Source organism: Oryctolagus cuniculus, chromosome 18 (assembly GCF_051225735.1).
Source record: "Oryctolagus cuniculus isolate XC-2025 breed Fujian yellow rabbit chromosome 18, ASM5122573v1, whole genome shotgun sequence".
Taxonomy (NCBI): Eukaryota; Metazoa; Chordata; class Mammalia; order Lagomorpha; family Leporidae; genus Oryctolagus; species Oryctolagus cuniculus.
This window is the reverse complement of record NC_142884.1, coordinates 66,876,222-66,901,085: the sequence shown is the minus strand read 5'-3', so window position 1 is coordinate 66,901,085 and position 24,864 is coordinate 66,876,222. Positions and strand designations below refer to the sequence as shown.

Sequence of the window (24,864 nt, the reverse complement as noted above, 5' to 3'; positions counted from 1 at the left end):
CCAGGTGCTTCTGGTCTCCCATGTGGGTACAGGGCCCAAGCACTTGGGCCATCCTCCACTGCACTCCCGGGCCACAGCAGAGAGATGGATTGGAAGAGGAGCAACCAGGACAGAATCCGGCGCCCCAACCAGGACTAGAACCCGGTGTGCCGGCGGCGCAGGCGGAGGATTAGCCTATTGAGCCATGGCACTGGCCCATTTTTGACTTCTATCTGTATAGATTAGATATACCTGTTTTGAACTTAAATAAATAGAATCATGTACTATGTAATAACTTTGTTTCTATATTCTTTCAACTGAAATACTATGAAATGGCAAATCCTTCATTATGTTGTGTGTATTTCATCCCTTTTTTGATTTTCAGTCAGTATTGAGAAATCATTTATATACAACAAAATAATATTTTAAATATAGAGTTATTTGAGTTTACTAAGTTCCGGTTAACAAATCTACACATTCATAGAGATCCTCAAAAAGCTTGTGGAAAATGCATGTTCTCTCTCTTTTTTTTTTTAAGATTATTTATTTGAAACGCAGACAGAGATCCATCAGCTGGTTCACTCCACAAATGGCTACAATGGCCGGGGCTGGGCCACGCCAAAGCCAGAAGCCCAGAACTTCCTCTGAGTCTCCCACATGGGTGCAGGAACCCAAGTACTTGGGCCATCCTCCTCAGCTTCCCCAGGCGCATTAACAGAGAGCTGGATTGAAAGTTGAGCAGTCAGGTCTTAAACTGGTGCCCATAATGTATGCCATGTTGTAGGTGTTGGCTTAACCCGCTATACCACAATGCTGGCCCCACTTATTATTTCAATTCCATTTTTCCATGAACATTTTGAAGTATTCTCAGATGCAGTCAGAACCCCCATCAAGAAATATAATGATTCTGTCAGTCAGTTCCATTGTGGCTACCCAAAATTCTCCCCTCCAGATGCAGTCTTTTATCAGTATAGATTTCATTTTTCCTATTCTTCAATCTCATAGACCATATAGATTGTATCTCTTGTGTCTTATGTCTTTCCTTCAACATAAAGGCTTCAAGATCAATCTATTTGTGCATATCAGTAGTGCCTTCTTATTGCTAAATAACAGTCCAATGAAATAAACATATCATAGTCCATTCTCCTGTTCATGGACATTTGGTTTGTTTCTGGTGTGTGACTATTGACTAAATCTGCTAGGAATATTTGTGTATAAGTTTATTTGTGGATATATGTTTTCTTTCTCTTGGGTAATAGCTAAAAGTGGAATTGCTGGACTATAGGGTAGGTGTATATTTTTCTTCTTGAGAAACTGTCATACAGTTATATAAAGCCCTTTAACATTTTCCCCAGAAGTTTGTTGCTCCACATCTTACCAAGACATAATGTATCAATCTTTGATTTTAACCATTCCAGCAATGTCTTTTCATGTGCTGATTATCTGCTATTGCAAATTATCTGCTGAAGTCATTCATACATTTTTTAAAGATTTATTTTATTTATTTGAAAGACAAAGTTACAGAGAGAGGTACAGAGAGAGAGAGAGAGAGAGAGAGAGAGGTCTTCCATCCACTGGTTCACTTCCCAGATAGCTGCCATGGCCGGAGCTGCACTGATCCAAAGGCAGGAGCCAGGAGCTTCTTCCGGGTCTCTGACATGGGTGCAGGCGCCCAAGGACCTGGGCCATCTTCTACTGCTTTTGCAGACCACAGCAGAGAGCTGGATTGGAAGAGGAGTAGCCAGGACTAGAACTGGAGCCCATATGGGATGCCAGAGCTTCGGGCCAGGACTTTAACCCGCTGCACCACAGTGCCAGCCCCCATTCATACATTTTGACATAGTTGTTGTGATTAAAAATGCAGCCTAGAGTAATCCAATTTCAATAAAATCTTAGTGTATTCTTCAATGCTTTAAAAAAAAGATTCATTGAGAACACACCATATGCCGTGAACTTTTCTGAGATCACCAGTTCGCTGTGATCTTTGCTCTGTTTGAAGATTTCATATTCTGGTGAGGAGAGACAAAATGTAAACTGGAAACAGACGATTTGATTTGTTGATGATATGGAAATGTTCATCAACGTGTTATCAGTTAATACTGAGATAATGGAGAAAGCTCTGTTCCAAAGGCAGGAGGAGGAGAGGACTTAGGTAATGTGTGACATGAGTTTGATGGACTTGTACGGCCATTATATTTGGCCATTATATTCATAATAATGCCAATAAAAAAACTACAGGGGCCACAGTTGCTTGGGGTGCCTGCTCCCATTTTAGAGTGCTGTTTGGAGTCCTGGAGGCCACAGCTTTCTGCAGCTGGGAAGGCAATAGATGATGACTCAAGTTCTTAGGCCCCTGCCACTCACAAGATTGTTCTGAGTGGAGTTCCAGGCTTATGGCTTAGGCCTGGCCTGGCCTAGCCCCAAGACAGATTTCCCTCTCCCTCACTGTGGCTCTGCCTTTCAAATAAATGATAAGTAAATAAGTCTTTTAAAAACGACTTAAGATTTTGAAAGGTTAAATTTAAAATTGCATGCATATTTGCCTTGGACACTGTAGAATATATGTGCAGTGATGCCTATGCATAAGCCTGGACGGACCTTAAATAAGAGAAAACACTGTCCTATGTGTGTGTATTTTATTGGTGGTGGTGGGGAGGTTAAAGCACGCTTTTAAAAAAGATTTTATTTATCTGAAAGAGTTACAGAGTGTGGAGAGACAGGGAAAAAGAGAGATCCGCTAGTTCACTCCCCAGATAGCTGCAATGGCCAGGGGTCTGGACAGCAGAAACCAGGAGCCAGTTCCCAGGCCATCAGCAGAGAGCTGGTTCGGAAGTGGGGCAGCCGGGACTCAAACCGGCGTCCACGTGGGATGCCGGCTTGACAGGCTACGGCTTTACCAGCTATGCCACAAGGTCGGCCTCTGTGTTTTCTTTCTTTACCTGTCATATGAACTGGCATCCTATGGTTCTCATAGGACTTTGTTTGAAACGTTACCGTCCGCATATATTTAATGTAAAATGCGGCAGGTTTAAAAGTAAGTTTTGGGTTATTTCAGTCTGGGGTGAGGGCTAAGAGTTTCACTTCGCAAGCTCGAGCATTTCGGGGTGGAATGAGGATGCCTCTAGCCAAGTCCGAGCAAAACGCACGAGATTTACTCTTTAGGAGGGGGCCGGCACGGCGCAGATTGGTGACGTCATTTTCGTGCACCGCCGCTTCCGGTCGGCGTGAGTGGTCGGTGGCCGCAGGCTTAGGATATACGCGTGGTGCCTTGCGTTCCTTTTCAAGTCGCCCTCCCTCCTCCGGAACCATGGCCACCGACTCGTGGGCCCTGGCGGTGGACGAGCAGGAAGCGGCTGTCAAGTCGGTCAGTGACTTCAGCTCCAGGCAGGGAGAACACCGTAGGGGCCCAAGCGGACCCTGCTTGGAGCACTGGGAGCGCGGGATCGGGTAGTTCGGTAGCCACCACACTCCTGGAACTTACCGCGGGCAGCCCTTTAGCCGTGATTTGCTCCTCAGGCCCGAGACCAGTATCGAGCTTTTAACAACTTTTCTTCTGGGCTAAAGACGACGCTGTAGTATATCTGTCCCTGCTGTGTTTGCTGCCATCTTTACCCTGATGCGCCTTTTTCTCTTGACGGCCGTGAGAAAAGGCAAATGAAGATGCTGATTCTCTTTTCCACTGTGGTTTCCGAGTGTCCTTGTGTTGCTTTATGTTTAACATTTTTTTAGATCCTTGCTTAATGTGATTGGCAGTTTGTGGCTCTTTACAGAATAACAGAGTCAGGTTTAATGTTTCAATCTACTGTAGATGTTGGAGGGAGGTACTACAAGTTATTTCCTTGATGTTTAAAGTGACATTTAGTTTCATATATTGGTTTCTTGATTTATGAAGACCCATTTAATTCTATTGCAAATTGTGAGTTTCTTATATCTAGGACTTAAGGTTGAGGATTCTTTAGTGATAATGGACTATTTGTTTCAAGAATACAGTTTTTTTTTTTTTTACAGTCTTAAGCCTTATATAACTTTTTTTTTTAATTGTACATACTTATCAGGTTCGGTGTGACATTTCAGTAAGTATATATAATATGTCCTTATCAAATCAAAGTAACTAATGTTTCCCTCTCATAGTCATTGCTTTATGTTTGGCATCTTCCAGCTCCTCTCTTTTGTTAGTTCATCAAATACAGATATTGTGAACTACAGCCAGTGCTTTGTATGACTTTTTACACTTCTTCTCTTTTTATTGCTTTGGGAAGATTTTCAGTTTATCAGCAAGTGTCTGAGGTGAACCAAGTCCAGTGGAATACAGGAATCAGCATTATGGTCTGATTAGAAAGGCAACGGTAGGGGGAGTTCTGTGAAAGTGATGAAAAGATTATGTGATAAATAAGCTTTCAGTAGAGGACATTTATGAGTAGGAAATCTGGTTGGTTGGTTTGTTTTCCTTTAAGATTTATTTAATTTTCAAAAGGCAGAGTGACAGAGAGATCTTCCATATACTGGTTCACTCCTTAAATGGCTACAACAACTGGGGCTGGGCCAGGCTGAAGTCAGGAACTCCATCTAGGTCTCCCTTGTGGGTGGCAGGGGCCCAAGTAACTTTGCCATCATCAGCGCTCTCAGGTGCATTAGCAAGGAGCTGCATCAGAAGCCAGGACTTGAACTCTGATACCGGATACCAAACACACACAGCAGCTTAACCCACTGTGCCACAATGCAAACCCTTCTGGGGTATTTCTTGTAAAGAAGTTTACATTTAGCAAGGTATTAGAGAATAAGTTGTATTTAAGATAGAGGTAGAATCGGAAGGCATTTTAGGAAGAGTGTGCACAATTGCTGGACTTGCTCATAGAACCAGGAATCAGAACTCATTTTTGAGGCTAGTGCTGTGGCTTAGTGGGTAAAACTGCCTCCTGGAGTGTCGGCATCCCATATGAACACTAGTTCAAGGCTTGGGTGCTCCATTTCTGATCCAGCTCCCTGCTAATGCTCTGGGAAAGCAGTAGAGGATGGCACAAGTCCTTGAACCCCTGCACCCGCATGAGAGACCTGGATGAAGTTTCTGGCTCCTGGCTTCAGCCGAGGCCAGCCCCAGCCATTGCAGCCATTTAAGGAGCAAAATTCTCTGTCTCTCTCTGACTTTGCCTCTCCTTCTTTATAACTCTTTCATATAAATAAATGATTTTTTTTTTTGACAGGCAGAGTTAGACAGTGAGAGAGACAGAGACAGAGAGGAAGGTCTTCCTTCCGTTGGTTCATCCCCCAAATGGCCGCCACGGCTGGCGTGCTGCGCTGATCCGAAGCCAGGAGCCAGGTGCTTCCTCCTGGTCTCCCATGCAGGTGCAGGGCCCAAACACTTGGGCCATCCTCCACTGCCTTCCCGGGCCACAGCAGAGAGCTGGACTGGAAGACGAGCGACCGGGACAGAATCCGGCGCCCCAACTGGGACTAGAACCTGGGGTGCCGGTGCCGCAGGTGGAGGGTTAGCCAAGTGAGCCGCGGCGCTGGCCTAAATAAAATTTTTTAAAAGTAACTCATTTTTACTGCAGCTTAAGGTTACTGGGTTGAGGTAGAAGCAACATAAGAAACATTGCAGGGTGGGTTTCAGACCTTAAGTAACTACACAGGAGAGGCTTTAATCAGGTAGGTTTAGGGGTTTTTCATTGAGATGCTAACAACATCAGATCTGAAGGCTAGAAAAATACACGGACTGCAGAGAACAAAATGTATTAGAAGGAATGATGCCTGAAACTAAGGAGAGCAGCGTGGAAGTGATTCTGATAGCCCAGAGAAGGAGGGCCTGTGTGGGGCAGCAGATGTGAGGCATTATAATAGAAAAGGAGGAGAAAGGAGATAAAGTTACAGTACTGTTTTCAAGCTGGATCTGACAGGTGTTGTGACTGAAGTGCTAACATCAGGAATCTTGGGAGGAAAGGCATTCAGGAGGTTAGGAGACAGCTTGGTAAATACCTGTGTTGGGGGTGCCCAAGAGGTGTCCAAGTTTGATGACTGACTAAGACTCATGGTTACACTCACAGCTAAGATTTATTACAGTGAAAAGATATAAAGCAAAATTTGCAAAAGGAAAAGTTTCATGGAGCAAAGTTCCGAGAAAACCAGGCATGAGCTTCCAAGAGCCCCCTTCCAGTGGAGCTGAGAAGACTTACTCCTTTGGCAGCGATTTTAACAACATATGAGGTGGTATTAGGGAAATTTTTTAGAGACTCAAGGTTTTTATTGGCAGCCTGTCACATAATCATTCTCTGCCTAAAATGTACCCAAATTCCAGACTATACATATATAGGGTTTTTTTTTTTTTTTTTTTTTTTTTTTTTTTGACAGGCAGAGTGGACAGTGAGAGGGAGAGAGACAGAGAGAAAGGTCTTCCTTTGCCGTTGGTTCACCCTCCAATGGCCGCCGCAGCCGGTGCGCTGCGGCCGGCGCACTGCGCTGATCCGATGGCAGGAGCCAGGTGCTTCTCCTGGTCTCCCATGGGGTGCAGGGCCCAAGCACTTGGGCCATCCTCCACTGCACTCCCTGGCCACAGCAGAGAGCTGGCCTGGAAGAGGGGCAACCGGGACAGAATCCGGCGCCCCGACCGGGACTAGAACCCGGTGTGCCGGCGCCGCAGGTGGAGGATTAGCCTAGTGAGCCGCGGCGCCGGCCTATAGGTTTTTTATAGTATGTAGTTTCATGAAATATTTTTAAAGATTTATTTATTATTTATTTGAAAAGCAGAGTTGCAGAGAGGCAAAAGCAGAAAGTAAGAGAGAGGGAGGCTTCCATCCGCTGGTTCACTCCCCAAATGGCTGCAATAGCTGGAGCTGGGCCAATGAGTGCAGGAGCCCAAGCACTTGGGCCATCTTCTGCTTTCCCAGGCCATAGCAGAGAGGTGGATTGGAAGTGGAGCATCCTTGTCTTGAACCGGTACCCATGTGGGATGCGGGCACGGCAGGCGGTGGATTTACCCGCTGTGCCACAGTGCCAGCCCCAATGAACTTTTTGAAGACTCATCATATGCATGGATTTAAATATTTTGGGGGGTGGGTGGCCAGTGCTGTGACGTAGAGGGTAAAGCTGCCGCCTGCCGTGCCAGCATCCCATATGGGTGCCAGTTTGAGTTCTGGCTGCTCCACTTCCAGTCCACCTCTCTGCTATGGCCTTGGAAAGCAGTGGAAGATGGCCCAATTCCAACTCAATACTTGATCTATCATCTGCCTTACAGGCAGGAAACTGCTTGGGAAGCAGAGGCAGGACTCAAGCCACGTTCTCCAATATGAGATGCAGGAGTCCCAAGCAGTGACTTAAACTGCTGTCACAAGGCCTGCTTCCTGGGACCCAGACTTTTTTTTTTAAGTTTTATGTAGTTTTTACTTTTTTTTTTTTTTTTTTGCGCAGAGAGACTGACGAGTTCTTATTAGACTTTCACAAGAGAGTTTGGATTGGGACATTTTGCTTAATTCTGTTTCCTTTTATTCCTCTTCAGATAAGCAGTTTGCAGATCAAGGAAGAGAAAGTCAAACCAGAAACCAATGGTGAGTCACTAGTAACTGCAAACCAGGTCCAAGTTATATTTGTGCCTCTGTTCGCCCAGAACTAGTAAATTAGGTTTGCTTACACCAATGTCTGCTTTCATCTTCACATGGTGTTCTCCATGTGTGCCTATGTTCTAATTTCCCCTTTTTATACAGAGGCCAGTGTTATGGTGCATTGGGTTAAGCTACCCATTCTGATATGCCAGCATCCCATATTGGAGTGCCTGTTTGAGTCCTTGGTACTGTACTGATCCAGCTCCTTGCTAGGTTACCTGGGAAAGCAGCAGTTGATGTTTTAACTGCTTGGGCCCCTGCCATCCATGTGGAAGACCCAGATGGAGTTACTCAGTCCTGGCTTAGACTGGCTCTTGTGGCCATTTTGAGAGTAAACCAGTGGATGGAGGATCTCTGTTTTCTCTGTCCCTCTGTGGTGGTCTGTCTTTCAAATAAAAAAACCTTTTTTTTAAAGATTTATTTATTTGAAAGTCAAGAGTTACACAGAGAGAGAAAGGGAGAGAGAGAGAGAAACTTCGATCCAACGGTTCATTCTCCAATTGGCCGCCAACGACCAGGGCTGTGCCTATCTGAAGCCGGGAGCCTCCTCCTGGTCTCCCACGAAGACTTGGGCCATCTTCTTCTGCTTTCCCAGGCCATAGCAGAGAGCTGGATCTGAAGTGGAGCAGCCGGGTCTCGAACCGGCACCCATATATGGGATGCCAGTGCTTCAGGCCCCTCAAATAAAAATTTTAAAGCCCACTCTAATGGCCACACCTTTATTAATTACATCTGCATGGACTTGTTTCAAAATGTCTTTTTTTTTTTTTTTTTTGACAGGCAGAGTGGACAGTGAGAGAGAGAGAGAGACAGAGAGAAAGGTCTTCCTTTTGCCGTTGGTTCACCCTCCAATGGCTGCCGCGGCGGGCGCATCACGCCAGTCCGAAGCCAGAAGCCAGGTGCTTTTCCTGGTCTCCCATGCGGGTGCAGGGCCCAAGGACCCGGGCCATCCTCCACTGCCTTCCTGGGCCACAGCAGAGAGCTGGCCTGGAAGAGGGGCAACCGGGACAGAAGCCGGCGCCCCGACCGGGACTAGAACCCGGTGTGCCGGCGCCGCAAGGCGGAGGATTAGCCTGTTGAGCCACGGCACCGGCCTCAAAATGTCATATTCTGAGATACTGGGGATTGGTACTTGAACACAGGAATTTTGAGAGGATGCAGCTCAACCCCTAACACAGCTACATCCTGTAACCAACCACTATTAATCTTTAATATCCTCCCAGTTTGATTATGCAGAGTAAATACAATACTCAGTCTCTTCCTCATTGTCTTCATTACTTTCTCTTTATCTCTCCTCCACTTTTTCCCCACCCCTCAGCAAAAGGTGGCATGAAATACACAGTGTCCCTAGTTTGCTCATAGCAATGTACTTTGGCAAGCTTTTCATGTTAGTATGTTGTTTCCTCACTTTTTTGTGACTGCATAACATTGTATTTTTGTGTTGAAACACTGTAGTTTACTTAAGCAGTCTTTTACTTTCATAAATAGTTTTTCATGGGATAACAATAAACAGAAATTGTTTTATGTGTGTGCAGATGTGTTGGTAGGATAAATCCTCCCAGAATAGACTTGCTAGGTTAAAGATATATGCATTTGCAGTTTGTATCTATTTTCAGAGAATCCTCCATAGGTTGGTTGGTTGGTTGGTTGGTTGGTTTATTTATTTATTTATTTATTTATTTATTTATTTATTTTGACAGGCAGAGTGGACAGTGAGAGAGAGAGACAGAAAGGTCTTCCTTTGCCGTTGGTTTACCCTCCAATAGCCGCCGCGGCCGGCGCACTGCAGCTGGCACATCGTGCTGATCCGAAGCCAGGAGCCAGGTGCTTATCCTGGTCTCCCATGGGGTGCAGGGCCCAAGCACTTGGGCCATCCTCCACTGCACTCCCTGGCCACAGCAGAGAGCTGGCCTGGAAGAGGGGCAACTGGGACAGAATCCGGCTCCCCGACCGGGACTAGAACCCGGTGTGCCGGCACCACAAGGCGGAGGATTAGCTTAGTGAGCCACGGCACTGGCCTCATAGGTTTTTTTTTTTTTTTTTAGATTTATTTATTTATTTATTTATTTGAAAGGCAGAGTTACAGAGAGGCAGAGAAAGAGAGAGAGGTCTTCCATCTGCTGGTTCACTCCCCAGATGGCTGCAATGGTCAGAACTGCATCGATCCGAAGCCAGGAGCTTCTTCTGGGTATCCCAATGCGAGTGCAGGGGCCCAAGGACTTGGGCCATTTTCTGCTGCTTTCCCAGACCATAGCAGAGAGCTGGATCTAAAGTGGAACAGCCAGGAATTGAACTGGCGCCCATATGGGATGGCGGTACTGCTTTAACCCGCTATGCCAGAGTACTGGCCCCTCTCCATAGGTATTATACCATCTTAAACCTCTGTCAGCAAACCATGACAGTCTCCGTTTCTGCCTCGGCGCAGAGATTTTAGTCAGAATTTTAGGATTTTTGCCTATATGTTAAGGAAAACAATGCAAATTGTGTTTCCTAATGTAAAACTATATTTTTTATAGTTTTAATTTATTTTTTGTTTGCGGGTGAGCAAGATTCTATCTGCTGGTTCACTTACCAAATACCTACAGTAGCTGGGGCTGGGCAGGCCAAAGTCAGGAGCCCAGAACTCAGTCCTAGGCTCTCATGTGGCTGGCATGGACCTCCCTGGGTGTGCTTTAGCAGGAATCTAGAATTGGGAGTAGAGCCAGGATTCAGACTCAGACACTCTGATAGGGGATGCAGATGTTGCAGGCAGCATTTTAATTGGTAAGCCAGACACCCATCCGTAATGCTGTATTTTAAAGTAGGATAAGTCAGAAGGACCTATTTGCACCACTGTGATGTTCAAACTTCCTAGGAATTTAAATTTTTCTTAAGCACTTAAAAACTTCTAGAAATAAAAATGTTAAACATAAATAAATAATAACTATATTCTGATCACTAAAATAAATTTTAATATTTACACTGTCCTTTCTACCTTTTAGGTGGGTTTAATATTTGCCTAATTATGACATCTGTTTTCCTGTGTAGGTGTTGTCAAAACCAGTACCTCAGCAGAGAAGACAGATGAAGACGAGAAAGGTAACTACTCTTGGAAGCTCTGTGGCAAGAGACAAAATAGGGCACAGGCCTTCGTTCCTGGAGCCAGAAGTGCTCTGGTTGCAAGACCAGTGAGATATGGAGGACTCAGCAAAGGACATTGAGAAGGACCAGTCATTGTGACAGAGAGGGACTGAAAGAGTGTGTTGTCCCTGATGGCAAAGTTTCAGAAGCAGGGAGTGCAATTTAAGTGCTAAGTTGATTAAGGGAAGAACTAGAAATTGACCTTTGTGGACACCATGAGTGACGTTGATAAGGGCTGTTGAGGTTGTGCCAGGTTAAAATGAATCCTGTTCAGTGTACCGCATTCAAAGAGAAATGGAGAAGGGGGGACGAGTGTAGACAGATGTTTTAGGGAATGTTCCAGCAAAGAGAGTATTGAAATGGGTTTGTAACTAGATGGGGTTGTGGGGCAAAGGAGGATGCAGATTTTTGTTGAGAGCAGGTTCACTGGTGGGAATGACCAGTAAAAGAGGAAATGATAATGCAAGAGAGTCAGTGTTTGGACAAATGGCCTGTCGGTGGGAAAGGATAGAATCTACTGGACAAGCAGGCTGAGCCATAAGAGCACAAGTCATTTATCCTAATCACAGGAGGGAAGATGGAGGATACAGGTTCAGGTGGGTGTATAGCTAAGGTCATGAGTGAGAATGTGGAGGGGTTAGAAGTTAAGAACAAACCAGTGGAATATGGAAACAGTGAGTTGCTGGGCAGCACAGCCTATTTGAATCTAGTAGACAGGAACTTAAAGTGAGACTTGTTGGTGTGAGATTCCACCCATGCTTGGCTGCTAAGCTGCTGGTACCGAGAAGGGGATGGAGTGGTTTTACAAGTATGGGGTTTTCCAGATGAGCGTGAAGAAAATCTGGTTTCCTCCTAACAGAGGACAGAGCTGCCCAGTCCTTGCTCAACAAGCTGATCAGAAGCAACCTCGTGGATAACACAAACCAAGTGGAAGTCCTACAGCGGGATCCCAACTCCCCCCTCTACTCTGTGAAGTCTTTTGAGGAGCTGCGGCTGTGAGTATTCATTCCTTTCAAGGCTCCTCCTTGTCAGTCCTTCCCTGTGTAATGCAGCAGCTAAGAAATTCTTGTAGGAGTATTATTATTTACTTTTATATTAAAAATGTGAATGCATTTACTTCTTTGAATAGGTAACAGTTCACAGGATTCAGAAGTCAGAAAGAATAGTTTCCTGTGGTGGTCTCCTATCCTTGTCTTTGGCTCCCCAGTTCTCCTCTTGGTAGAGATCTTAAGTGCCACAGATTTATTCATTATAGCTGAAAGTCTTTTTTCTTTTATGCTCTTAGAACTTTCAATAAAATATTGGCTGACAGGTGATTTCTGGATGTCAGGAACATTTCTTATTAGGTAAGCCCTTTTGTTAGACTGTAGGGTTTGAAGTCTTAAGAATAATCTCTGCTTTTATAGAAGTCTGTCAGAGGAGCCTGAATTCCCAGTACCTGTGGAAGCTAGCATCCTTCAGTAGTTCTGGAATTCAGGAAAGAACATCCAGATCCTACAGTTAAGAGAACATGTGGGGGTCAGCGCTGTGGCTCACTTGGTTAATCCTCCGCCTGCGGCAGTGCCATCCCATATGGGAGCCGGGTTCTAGTCCCGGTTGCTCCTCTTCCAGTCCAGCTCTCTGCTGTGGCCCGGGAAGGCAGTGGAGGATGGCCCAAGTGCTTGGGCGCCTGCACCCACATGGGAGACCAGGAGAAAGCACTTGACTCCTGGCTTCGGATCAGTGCAGCGCCGGCCTTGGTGGCCATTTGGGGGGGTAAACCAATGGAAGGAAGACCTTTCTCTCTGTCTCTATCTCGCTGTCTATAACTCTACCTGTCAAAAAAATAAAAAAAATTAAAAAAAGAGAACATGTGGATGGCATTGTGCTGAGTATGGCTTTTTAAAAAAAAATTTATTTATTTATTTGAAAGAGTTACACAGAGGAAGGAGAGGCAGAGAGAGAGAGTCTTCCATCTGATGGTTCACTCCCCATTTGGTCTCAATGGCTGGAATTGCGTCAACCCAAAGCCAGGAGCCAGGAGCTGCTTCTGGGTCTCCCACGCAGGTGCAGGGGCCCAAGGACTTGGGCCATCTTCTGCTGCTTTTCCAGGCCATAGCAGAGAGCTGGATCGGAAGAGGAGCAGCCGGGATTAGAACCAGCGCCAATAAGGGATGCCAGCGCTTCAGGCCAGGGTGTTAACCCACTGAGCCACAGCGCCGGCCCCTAGTATGGCTTTTAATGACATTATTTTAAAGGCAGATAATTTTTTTTTTTTTTTTTGGACAGGCAGAGTTAGAGAGAGAGAGAGACAGAGAGAAAGGCCTTCCTTTTTCCGTTGATTGACCCCCCCAAGTGGCTGCTACGGCTGGCACGTTGTGGCCAGCGCGCTGCACCAATCCAAAGCCAGGAGCCAGGTGCTTCTCCTGGTCTCCCATGTCAGTGCATGGCCCAAGGACCTGGGCCACAGCAGAGAGCTGGACTGGAAGAGGAGCAACCAGAACAGAATCCGGTGCCCCAACTGGGACTAGAACCCGGGGTGCCAGCGCCACAGGCAGAGGATTAGCTTAGTGAGCCATGGCACTGGCCAGCAGAGAATTGTTAAAAGCTGTACCACATGTTTTGTTTTCTGTGAGTTAGGAGATATTATCGAACATTGGTTTATATATATGCCACTGCACTGGGTATTATGAGGAACACAAGATATCCCTATCATTTTTGGTGCTTACTAGAATAAATCCAAATCATAGACAGGAAAAAATTGGTGATAGCCTATGCTGTGGTGCAGAGGGTTACGTTGCCCCTTGTAAGGCCAGCATCCCATATTAAAGTGCCAGTTCAAGTCCTAGCTGCTCTGCTTCTGATTTCAGCTTCATAATAGTGTGCCTGAGAAGGCAACAAAAGATGACCAAGTGCTTGAGCTCCTGCCATCCATGTAGGAGACCCAGATGAAGTTCCTGACTCCTGGTTTTGGCCTGGCCCAGTAAATCTTTTTTTTTTTTTTTTTCTTCAATAGAGCTTATGAATAACAGTGTGGTGGAATAAAATGATTCTATGCTTTTGTTCTGCAAAATATGTAGTATGCCCACTGTGGGCCAATAGAGGCCATGTTCCTGCCAGCTGTTACCACCAAGAGACACTTCAAAAGGAGCTAACTAGTTGATAATGAAATAATGGTGAAGGACAAGTTTTTTTTTTTTTTTTTTTTTTTTTTGACAGGCAGAGTGGACAGTGAGAGAGAGAGACAGAGAGAAAGGTCTTCCTTTGCCGTTGGTTCACCCTCCAATGGCCACCACGGCCGGCGCACCGTGCTGATCCGATGGCAGGAGCCAGGTGCTTCTCCTGGTCTCCCATGGGGTGCAGGGCCCAAGCACTTGGGCCATCCTCCACTGCGCTCCCTGGCCACAGCAGAGAGCTGGCCTGGAAGAGGGGCAACCGGGACAGAAGCCGGCGCCCCGACCGGGACTAGAACCCGGTGTGCCGGCGCCGCAAGGTGGAGGATTAGCCTAGTGAGCCGCGGCGCCGGCCTGAAGGACAAGTTTTTAAGTGTGACTTTTAGGTGTGGGCATTTAGCCTAGTGGTTAAGACACCCTCTTTCCATATCAGAGTGCCTGGGTTCACATCCTAGCTTGACTCCTGGTTCTAACTTCCTACTAATGTGCACCCTGGGACGGCTCAGTGATGGCTCAAGTAGTTGAGTTCCTGGCTCCATTTCAGCTGGCCCAGCCCCAGGTTGTGGGTAGTTAGGGAGTGAACCAGCAGATGGGAGTTCTTTACCTAGCTCTCTGTCTCTCTCACTCACGGAGGAAAATTAGAAAAAAAGTGTACCTTTTAAATGTTTTTAAAGTTATACTTTAAAAAGTAAACTTTTATATAAGTTTTTTATAAAAGTCATACTTTTCTATATGTATTTCTTTATTCAACAAGTCTGTCATCTCCGCTTCTGTTCTTAAACCATATGGGGGGCGGGGGCTGGTGCTGAGGTGTAGTGTAGCAAATAAAGCTGCCACCTGCAGCGCCAGGTTCAAGTCCCAGCTGCTCCACTTCCAATCTGGCTCCCTGCTGATGAAGTACCTGGGAAGGCAGTGGAGGATGACCCAAGTACTTGCGGGCCCCTGCACCCACGTGGAAGAAACTCCTGGCTCTTTGCTTCGGATCAGCCCAGCTCTGGCCTTTGTGGCCATTTGGGAAGTGAACCGGCAGATGGAAGATCTCTGTTTCTCTAATTTTGCCCTTCAAATCTTAAAAAAAAAAAAAAAATCAGGACAACTAGATGTGCTTCGTCATCTCATGAGACTGACATTGTGCTCCTCAGAGTATCAGTGAGTTTTTTAAATTCCTTGCTTTTTTTTTTTTTTTTTTTTGACAGGCAGAGTGGACAGTGAGAGAGAGAGACAGAGAGAAAGGTCTTCCTTTGCTGTTGGTTCACCCTCCAATGGCCGCCGCGGCCGGCGCGCTGCGGCCGGCGCACCGCGCTGATCCGATGGCAGGAGCCAGGAGCCAGGTGCTTTTCCTGGTCTCCCATGGGGTGCAGGGCCCAAGCACCTGGGCCATCCTCCACTGCACTCCCTGGGCCACAGCAGAGGGCTGGCCTGGAAGAGGGGCAACCGGGACAGAATCCGGCGCCCCAACCGGGACTAGAACCCGGTGTGCCGGCGCCGCTAGGCGGAGGATTAGCCTAGTGAGCCGCGGCACCGGCCAATTCCTTGCATTTTAAAGACTGGAGGTCTCAGTGCAACCACTGGTAAGCTGTTCTCTTAAAGATGAATTCTCCGATTTAGTTGTTGTTAGCCAAAGGAAACAAAGAATGGAACCCAGAGTGCTCAGTGTACTTGATCTGTTTTGTACTTTGAGTTTGAAAAAATGAAAATAAGCCAGCGCCACGGCTCACTAGGCTAATCCTCCGCCTGCGGCGCTGGCACCCCGGGTTCTAGTCCCAGTTGGGGCACCAGATTCTGTCCCGGTTGCTCCTCTTCCAGTCCAGCTCTCTGCTGTGGCCTGGGAAGGCAGTGGAGGATGGCCCAAGTGCTTGGGCCCTGCACCCGCATGGGATACCAGGAGAAGCACCTGACTCCTGGCTTTGGATCGGCACAGCACGTCAGCCGTAGCAGCCATTTGGGGGGTGAACCAACGGAAGGAAGACCTTTCTCTCTGTCTCTCTCTCTCTCACTGTCTAACTCTGCCTGTCAAAAAAAAAAAAAAAAAAGAACCAGAACCAGTAAAAGCTTTTATGTCACATGAGTACTGCTTAGGTAATGACTTTATTTCCTTCACAACCAAATCAGAAAAACCACTATTTTTTTCCAAAAAGAACACACATATGTTTTCAAAGTTCTTTCTGTCTGAGAACTAACACATGCCTGAAGAAGTGCCTTTTGTAAGCCTGTTAAACTGCAGCAATGGTTTAGAGAACAGAATTCTTGTCTTGGTTTGACTTTTTGAGAGAAACAATCTGCCGGGGCTGGTGCTGTGGCCTAGTGGGCTAAGCCGCCTCCTGCAGCGCTGGCATCCCGTACAGGTGCCGGATTGAGTCCTGGCTGCCCCAGTTCCAATCCAGCTCTGTGCTAATGGCTCTTTAGCTCTGTGCTAAAGCAGCGAAAGATGGCCCAAGTGCTTGGGCCTCAGCGCCCATGTGGGAGACCTGGAAGAAGCTCTTGGCTCCTGCTTTCAGATTGGTCCAGCTCCAGTGTTGCAGTCATTTGGGAAATGAACCAGCAAATGGAATACCTCTCTGTCTCTCCCTCTGTAACTCTGCATCTCAAATAAATAAATAAGTCTTTAAAAATCTGCTATGGCTTTTGTTAAATACCCTGTAGGTTTAGCACTAGTAGAGAACTTACTGTAAATGCAATGTATGAGTAACTTCAAATGATTATTTGTTGTGTGGCTGAGTTGCTTATATAAGAAGTTGAGTGCTGGCGCTGCGGCTCAATAGGCTAATCCTCCGCCTGCAGCGCCGGCACCCCGGGTTCTAGTCCCGGTCGGGGCGCCGGATTCTGTCCCGGTTGCCCCTCTTCCAGGCCAACTCTCTGCTGTGGCCCAGGAGCAGTGGAGGATGGCCCAAGTACTTGGGCCCTGCACCCCATGGGAGACCAGGAAAAGCACCTGGCTCCTGGCTTCGGATCAGTGCGGTGCGCCAGCCACAGCGTGCCGGCCGTGGCAGCCATTGGAGGGTGAACCAACGGCAAAGGAAGACCTTTCTCTCTGTCTCTCTCTCTCACTGTCCACTCTGCCTGTCAGAAAAATAAATAAATAAAAATCTAAAAAAAAGAATTTGATTTAGACCAACATAATATAAACATTTGTAAAGTTCAAGATGATAACCAAACTACCCCTTCCTATTTACTATGTATCAGCTACTAGATCAGACTCGATCAGCTTTTTATATCTTTTTCTTTTTAGATTTATTTGAGAGGCAGAGCTTTATAAAGAGAGAGAGAGACAAAGAGCAAGGTCCTCCATGTGCTGGTTCACTCCCCAAATGGCATAATGGCTGGAGCTGAGCCAATGCAAAGGCAGGAGCCAGGAACTTCTTCCAAGTGTCCCACATGGGTGCAGTGACCTAAGCACCTGGCTATCCTCTGATGCTTTCCTAGGCATTAGCAGAGAGCTGGATCAGTAGTGGAACAGCCAGGTCTCAACTCGGGACTCAGGGGATGCCAGTGCCGTAGGCAGAGGCCTAACCCACCACACCCCAGCCCCAGCCCCTTTTTATATCTCTTGATTGTCCTATTTGCACAGCTGGCTTTGGAAGGACCAAGAACTGTGGCTTAGTTTCTCTGTGCACTGAGAAATTAAAACAAATTCTTGAGTGAGCATTGTGGCACAGTGGGTTAATCTACCACTTGAGACACCAGCATCTCATGTTAGAGTGCCCAACTGAGTTCTAGTTAGTCCACACTTCTGATCCACCTTTCTATAAATGTACCTGGCAGACAGCAGATGATAGCTCAACTGCTTGGGTTCCTGCTTCCACATGGGAGAGCTAGATGGAGTTCCTGGCTCCTGGTTTCTGCCTGGCCTGGTATTTGTAGGGGAGGGAGGTAAACCAGTAGACAGATGGAAGATATCTCTTTGACCCTCTCCTCCTCCCTTTCACTTTGCCTTCCAAAAAATAAATAAATCATAAAATCACAAAATACTGAAATTCTCCAACTTCAATATCAGTATAGGAAGTGGTATTTTAGATTTTTTTTTTTTTTGACAGAGTGGACAGTGAGAGAGAGAGAGAGAGAAAGGTCTCCTTTGCCATTGGTTCACCCTCCAATGGCCACCACGGCCAGCGCACCCCACTGATCCGATGGCAGGAGCCAGGTGCTTTTCCTGGTCTCCCATGGGGTGCAGGGCCCAAGTACTTGGGCCATCCTCCACTGCGCTCCCTGGCCACAGCAGAGAGCTGGCCTGGAAGAGGGGCAACCGGGACAGAAGCCGGCGCCCTGACCGGGACTAGAACCCGGTGTGCTGGCGCCGCAAGGCGGAGGATTAGCCTAGTGAGCCGCGGTGCCGGCCTTTTTTTTTTAAGATTTATTTATTTGACGGCTGGCAGTGCGCCAGCCGTGGCAGCCATTTGGGAGGTGAACCAACAGAAAGGAAGACCTTTCTCTCTGTCTCTTTCTCTCTCTCACTGTCTAACTCTGCCTGTCAAAAAAAATTTTTTTTTATTTGAAAGAGTTACACAGAGAGAAGGAGAGGCAGAGAGAGAGAGAGAGAGAGAGAGAGAGAAAGGTTTTCCATCTGTTGGTTTATTCCCCATTTGGCCGCGACGGCCAGAGCTGTGCTAATCCGAAGCCAGGAGCCAGAAACTTCTTCCGGATTTCCCATGCAGGTATAGATTTCTTTTATAGTTTGATTATACTATGAATTAGTAAATACTGTCAGTGTATTAATAATATATTTGCAGTGTGCAGGCAACAGTTACCATCCAAGGCCAACCAGATTTGTGGGTCTGCTGAAAGCATGGACTTCTTCATAAAAGGAAACTAGTCTATTTTATGAGTTGTATAGTAGTTTCATATTAAGATTTAGTAGAGGGAGAGGAAACCTAAAATTTAGTAGTGAAAGTTGGTGGTTTTGTTTTGTTTTTAAGGCATTGGAAAATATATCTGATAGTGGTGGGAAGTATCATTCCCTGTAAGATGTAGTTAATATTCTCGGCCTTTAAACAAGTTCAGCTACTAGGAATCCACCCACTCTCTCTCTCTGGACTTCTAGGAAACCACAGCTTCTCCAGGGAGTATATGCCATGGGCTTCAATCGACCATCCAAGATCCAAGAGAATGCATTACCCATGATGCTTGCTGAACCGTGAGTATGCAGTCCCAGTTGCCCCTCTTCCAGATTTGGTCTAACTAAAGTTTTCCATAAATAGCTCTTAGTGTTCCTGAGAACAACATACACCATTTGGGGCAACATGTTTCTTCATTGAAACAGCTTGGGCAGGTGCAAAGAAAATCACATAAAACTAGGTAGTTTCTGCCGGCGCCGCGGCTCACTAGGCTAATCCTCCGCCTAGCGGCGCCGGCACACCGGGTTCTAGTCCCGGTCGGGGCACCGGATTCTTTCCCGGTTGCCCTTCTTCCAGGCCAGCCCTCTGCTGTGGCCAGGGAGTGCAGTGGAGGATGGCCCAGGTGCTTGGGCCCTGCACCCCATGGGAGACCAGGAAAAGCACCTGGCTCCTGGCTCCTGCCATCGGATCAGCGCGGTGCGCCGGCCGCAGCGCGCTGGCCGCGGCGGCCATTGGAGGGTGAACCAACGGCAAAAGGAAGACCTTTCTCTCTGTCTCTCTCTCTCACTGTCCACTCTGCCTGTCAAAAAAAAAAAAAAAAAAAAAAAACTAGGTAGTTTCTGCCTTTCCTACTTAATAAAAATTCACAGATAATTCCTTGCAAATTTTAAAATTGCATTTTTAAAAATTAGTTGTAAGTTCTTAAGACTTATGAAAAGGTTTGGAGAGAATATCAAGAACACCTATGTATCCCTCTCCTGCCAAGAAAGAAACCAGGAAGCCAGTGACAGCCTGTCTGCCCTCCCCTCCATTCCTTTCCCACACCACTGAATGAGCTCCGTCAAGAGGTAGTCTCATTACATAGGTCTCTACACATCTTCCCTGGTAAATGATGTCATACTGTATGCAGCAACTTCTCCCAATCAACTGATTATTTTTTTCTTTTCATGAGAAGGCCACCTGTTCCCATGACACTGGGTACTGGAATGTAAGAATTCTCTAAAACATACCTGTGGCCTGGTATTTTGCATCATCTATAAAGATGGAAAAAGAGAATGCCCAGAAGGAGCTGAGTCCCGGGGCTTTTTATGGCTCTACAGAAAGTCACTGGGGACTTGTCTAAGCATGGAGCTTACTTTGATTTCTGTGGGACCTTTAGGGCACACAACTAGGGCACTCTATCTGTGGCAGAGTCTTGAGGATTTCATGCTGTAACCTATCTAGAACAGTCATTATTTGCTACTTACAGGTTTGTTTTTTTTTAACAACATACTAAAAAAAGTCACTATAATTTGTGCTCAGTACAGGAAGCCTAGATAAAATAGAGAAGAATAAAGGAAAAGCTGCTCCTTCCACCTGATTCTTTATTGTGTTTTATCAGCATAATTTGATTTCTGTTTTCCCTTGATCTAGCCCACAGAATCTCATCGCCCAGTCTCAGTCTGGTACTGGGAAAACAGCTGCTTTCGTCCTGGCCATGCTTAGTCGAGTGGAACCAGCAGACAGACACCCTCAGGTGAGGGCTTGGAAGCCTGGGCTGACTTGCCTGCCTTGGGAAAAGCTGCACCATCTGTGAGGGAAGGGAGGATTAACAGGAGCTCTGAATGTTTGTGACACCTTATACTGTGGCTTAGGCAGACATCAATCAGGTCATTGTACCAGGCACTGACCTGGTCCAGTTTATCTGGAAGCTGTAGCCCAAGAGTGGCTTGCAGGCCAGCATTTGGCATAGTGGTTAAGATGCTACTTGGGATACTTGCATTCCGTATTGGAGTGCCTTGATTTAAGTCCTGGCTCCACTCCTGATTCCAGCTTCATGGTGCACGTTAGGAGGCAGTAGAGGATGGTTTGAGTGTTTAGGTCTCTGCCATCCACGGTGGCAGACCCAGATTGAGTTCCTAGCTCCTAGCTTTGAGATGGTATGGCCCCAACAGTTGTAGACATTTTGGTAGTGAACCAGTGGGCATTTGAGATTTGCCCCCCCCCCCCCACCGCCACTGCCATGTGTGTGTGTTTCTCAAATAAAGGATATGAAAATTAAAAACAAAAATATTAATGGCTTCCAAAAGCCTCTGCCATGCCAGAGCTCCCTGCTGAAGACTTCAGTCTACAGGAGGAAGGTGTACCTGACTGGGGAGGATGTGGATGTCTACACTGTTCAAGTGGTGGAAACACCAGTGCACTTGTTGCTTTAGAGCCTGCTGTTACTAAACTCATCCTTTATGATTTCTCTGTCAGTGTCTGTGCCTCTCCCCAACATATGAGCTGGCACTTCAAACTGGTAAAGTGATTGAGCAGATGGGCAAATTTCATCCAGAACTAAAGCTTGCTTATGCTGTTCGAGGCAATAAATGTGAGTATGCGGGATGAGACTTCAGCACCAAGCCAGGGGAGGGTGGTTGTGTCTTCAGTTTTGAAGATATGTTGACATATGTTCAACTTTTTAGTTCAGTCTGACCCTAGAGCCTAACTGCATTGCTTTTAGCCAGTGCATTTAAATACTTGCTAATTTGTTAGCAGTCCTTTCCAATCTTAAGATTTCAAGTTGTTAAAAAGTCCCTGCTTGGCTCATGGAATTCTAAAAGCCTGGAGTTTTTCATTGGGAACACAGTGCTCCGAATTCAGCATCCAGAGTTCTAGAACATGCTTACCAAAGAGGAATTTTAGGACTAGGTTTGGGAGGATGGAGGCAGATCCCTTTCTTTGAAAGTGAGCTCCAGTTTAGTGAAAGTTAATGGAGAACATTTACAGTTCTCATGCTTTGTTGTTTTTATCTTTGTTTGTTTTTAAAAGGTGTATTTATTGGAAAGAGTGACAGGGAAAGACAAAGAGATCTTCCATCTGCTGGTTTACTTCCCAGTGGGACTAGCCAAAGGCAGGAGCCTGGAACTCCATCCAGGTCTCTTAACATTGGTGGCAGGGGGCCAGTGCCGCGGCTCACTAGGCTAATCCTCCACCTACGGCACCAGAACATAGGGTTCTAGTCCCGGTCGGGGCGCCGGATTCTGTCCCAGTTGCCCCTCTTCCAGGCCAGCTCTCTGCTGTGGCCTGGGAATGCAGTGGAGGATGGCCCAAGTGCTTGGGCCCTGCACCCGCAGGGGAGACCAGGAGAAGCACCTGGCTCCTGGCTTCGGATCAGTGCGGTGTGCTGGCTGCAGCGGCCATTGGAGGGTGAACCAATGGCAAAGGAGACCTTTCTCTCTGTCTCTCTCTCTCACTGTCCACTCTGCCTGTCAAAAAAAAAAAAAAAAAAAAAAAAAAAAAAAAAAAAAGAGAACATTGGTGGCAGGGGCCCAAGCCCTTGGGCCATCTTCTACAATGCCATACAATGCCAGTCCCAGTTCACAAACTCTTGTTAAAATCAGAAATTATGGGTCCAGTGCTGTAGCACTGTGTGTTAAGTCACCGCCTGCAATACTGGCATGCCATATAGGTGCTGGCTGTTCCACTTTTTTTTTTAAAGATTTATTTGAGAGGCAAAGTTAGAGAGGGAGAGACTGAGAAAGGTTTTCCATCTGCTGGTTCACTCCCCAAATGGCCACAACAGCTGGAGCTCTCCCAATTCGAGGCTAGGAGCCAAGAACTTCTTTTGGGTCTCCTACGTGGGTGCAAGGGCCCAGGCACTTGGACCATCTTCCACTGCTTTCCCAGGTCATTAGCAGGGAGCCAGACTGAAAGTGGAACAGCCAGGAATTGAACCAGTGCCCATATGGGATTCAGTGCCACAGGCCTTAACCTACTGTGCCCCAGCACCAGCCCCTGCTCCACTTCTAATCCACGTCCCTGCTAATGTGTGTGGGAAAGCAGCAGCAGATGACCCAAGTACTTGGGCCCCTGCACCCACATTGGGAGGCCTCGATGAAGCTTCTGGCTCCTGGCTTTTGCCTGGCCCAGCCCTGGCTATTGTGGTCATTTGGGGAGTGAACCACCAGATGGAAGACATCTTTCTCCCCCTTCCAAATAAATAAATCTTTAAAAAACGGAGGAAATGCTTCTTCTAGTTCTTCCACGTGTTCTGCAGTTTATAATGTAGAAGGTATGGGTTAAAATGGAGGACTTGAGGCTGGCGTTGTGGCTTAGCAGGTAATTCCACCACCTACAGTGCCGGCATCTCATGTGGGTACAGGTTTGTGTCCCAGCTGTTCTACTTATGATCCAGCTCCCTGCTAATGGCCTGGGAAAAGCAACAGAGGATGGCCTAAGTGTTTGTGCCTCCACTACCCATGTGGGAGACCTGGCTGAAGCTCCTGGCTTTTGTCTGGCCAAGCCCTGGCTGTTGTGGTCATCTGGGATGAACTGGCAGGTAGAAGATCTCTTTGTCTCCTCTCGTAGCTCTAACTTTCAAAATAAATTAATATATCAAGATCAGGAGGGCCTGATCTTGATTCATTTAAAATAGGTCATTAGGAAGCTATCAGAATATGTAAAACTTCTACAAAATAAGAAAGCAAACAATATAATAGGAAAATGAGCACTTCACAAAACTAGGATTCACATGGCTGCTATTCAGATGGCTGATAAATGTGAAAAGATGACGAGTTGCATTGTGATCATGGAAACAGAAATTGAAGCTACTGTTTACCTCTTAGATGGGCATGTCTGTACAGCATGTATATCACTTTTGGTGTAAAATGTCTTATGTAACTTGTTCAGTAGTATTTTTAAAAATATTTATTTTTTCATTTTCTCCTGCTTGAAAGGCAGAAAAAGAAATATTTCATCCACTGGTACAGTCCTCAAACGCTCAATAAACCAGGGCTGGCCTAGGCTAAGTAGAAGCTTGGAACTAAATCCAGGTCTTTTGCAGGAACACAAACACTTAAGCCATCATCTAATACCTCACAGAATGTATTAGCAGACAGCTGGATTACAAGCATAACAGGGACTTGAACCCAGGACCTCTGTGTCTGAAGCGGATATCCCAAGTGGCAGCTTAACCCACTTCATCATGTCCTGTCCTTCTCTGACTTTTAACAGTAGACTTTAGAGTTTATTTCATATTGAGATAATTAGCATTGTGCCTGTGTCACAGAAAAAGTCAAGACTGGAGATTACAAATCTTCATATGAGTCTTGCAATTTGGAATTAACTTCTATTAGTTCTGGATTGTTTCGCATGATTTTGATTTCCAGAGATTTACCATGGGAATTCCTGAAGAAAGCATCTTGTCTCCACAGTGGAAAGAGGGCAGAAGATCAGTGAGCAGATTGTCATTGGCACCCCAGGGACTGTCCTGGACTGGTGCTCCAAACTCAAGTTCATTGACCCCAAGAAGATCAAGGTGTTTGTTCTGGACGAGGCTGACGTGATGATAGCCACTCAGGGCCACCAGGATCAGAGCATCCGCATCCAGAGGTAGGAACCGGGGCAGCCTCTTGTCCCGTGCTTCAGACACCTCTTCTAGCCCTCTCAGGCTCTCTGCTCGGGACTTAGAGCATTCGCTTGATCAGCACTGAGCATACTCCCAGCCTGAGTTAAGAGAGGAGACCTGGGGCTCAGCTGCTCCCCTGGGCCTCCCTGGGATGCTGCACAGCACCTGTAGCCTTCCTGGGGGCACAGCCAAGCAAGCGGGCGAGCTGTGGGGCTGCTATTCCTGCTGAGAGCCTCAGGGTCACGTCAGATGCCCGGGCCCTGCCTTGCAGGATGCTGCCCAGGAACTGCCAGATGCTCCTTTTCTCTGCGACCTTTGAAGACTCTGTGTGGAAGTTTGCCCAGAAAGTGGTCCCAGACCCGAACATTATCAAACTGAAGCGCGAGGAGGAGACTTTGGATACCATCAAGCAGTACTACGTCCTGTGCAACAACAGAGATGAGAAGTTCCAGGCCCTGTGCAACCTGTATGGGGCCATCACCATCGCTCAGGCCATGATCTTCTGCCACGTGAGTAGCAGCAGCAGGTGCCTGCTGGGCTGCTGGCCCACTGCCTGGAGACCCCCCCTTAGTGCTGGGGAGGACCCAGCTTCCCACCGT

General features: G+C 46.8%; 1 protein-coding gene across 2 annotated transcripts in view; it reads left to right on the top strand.

Annotated features, from left to right (window-relative positions):
* The window catches only part of LOC100339723 (ATP-dependent RNA helicase DDX19A), a 41,002-nt gene that overhangs the window by 13,413 nt on the left and 2,725 nt on the right, over positions 1 to 24,864 (top strand). Inside the window, exons 1-9 of one of the 2 annotated variants that reach the window (XM_002711716.6) lie at positions 3,191 to 3,343; positions 7,469 to 7,517; positions 10,599 to 10,649; positions 11,551 to 11,686; positions 18,882 to 18,974; positions 20,308 to 20,410; positions 21,133 to 21,247; positions 24,072 to 24,249; positions 24,537 to 24,774. In XM_002711716.6, the coding sequence (XP_002711762.3) occupies positions 3,287 to 3,343; positions 7,469 to 7,517; positions 10,599 to 10,649; positions 11,551 to 11,686; positions 18,882 to 18,974; positions 20,308 to 20,410; positions 21,133 to 21,247; positions 24,072 to 24,249; positions 24,537 to 24,774 (1,020 nt within the window). In that variant the 5' untranslated portion in view covers positions 3,191 to 3,286. Of the gene's footprint in view, positions 1 to 3,190; positions 3,344 to 7,468; positions 7,518 to 10,598; positions 10,650 to 11,550; positions 11,687 to 18,881; positions 18,975 to 20,307; positions 20,411 to 21,132; positions 21,248 to 24,071; positions 24,250 to 24,536; positions 24,775 to 24,864 lie in introns of those variants that run through there. The other variant, XM_089320470.1, reaches the window with a different exon arrangement.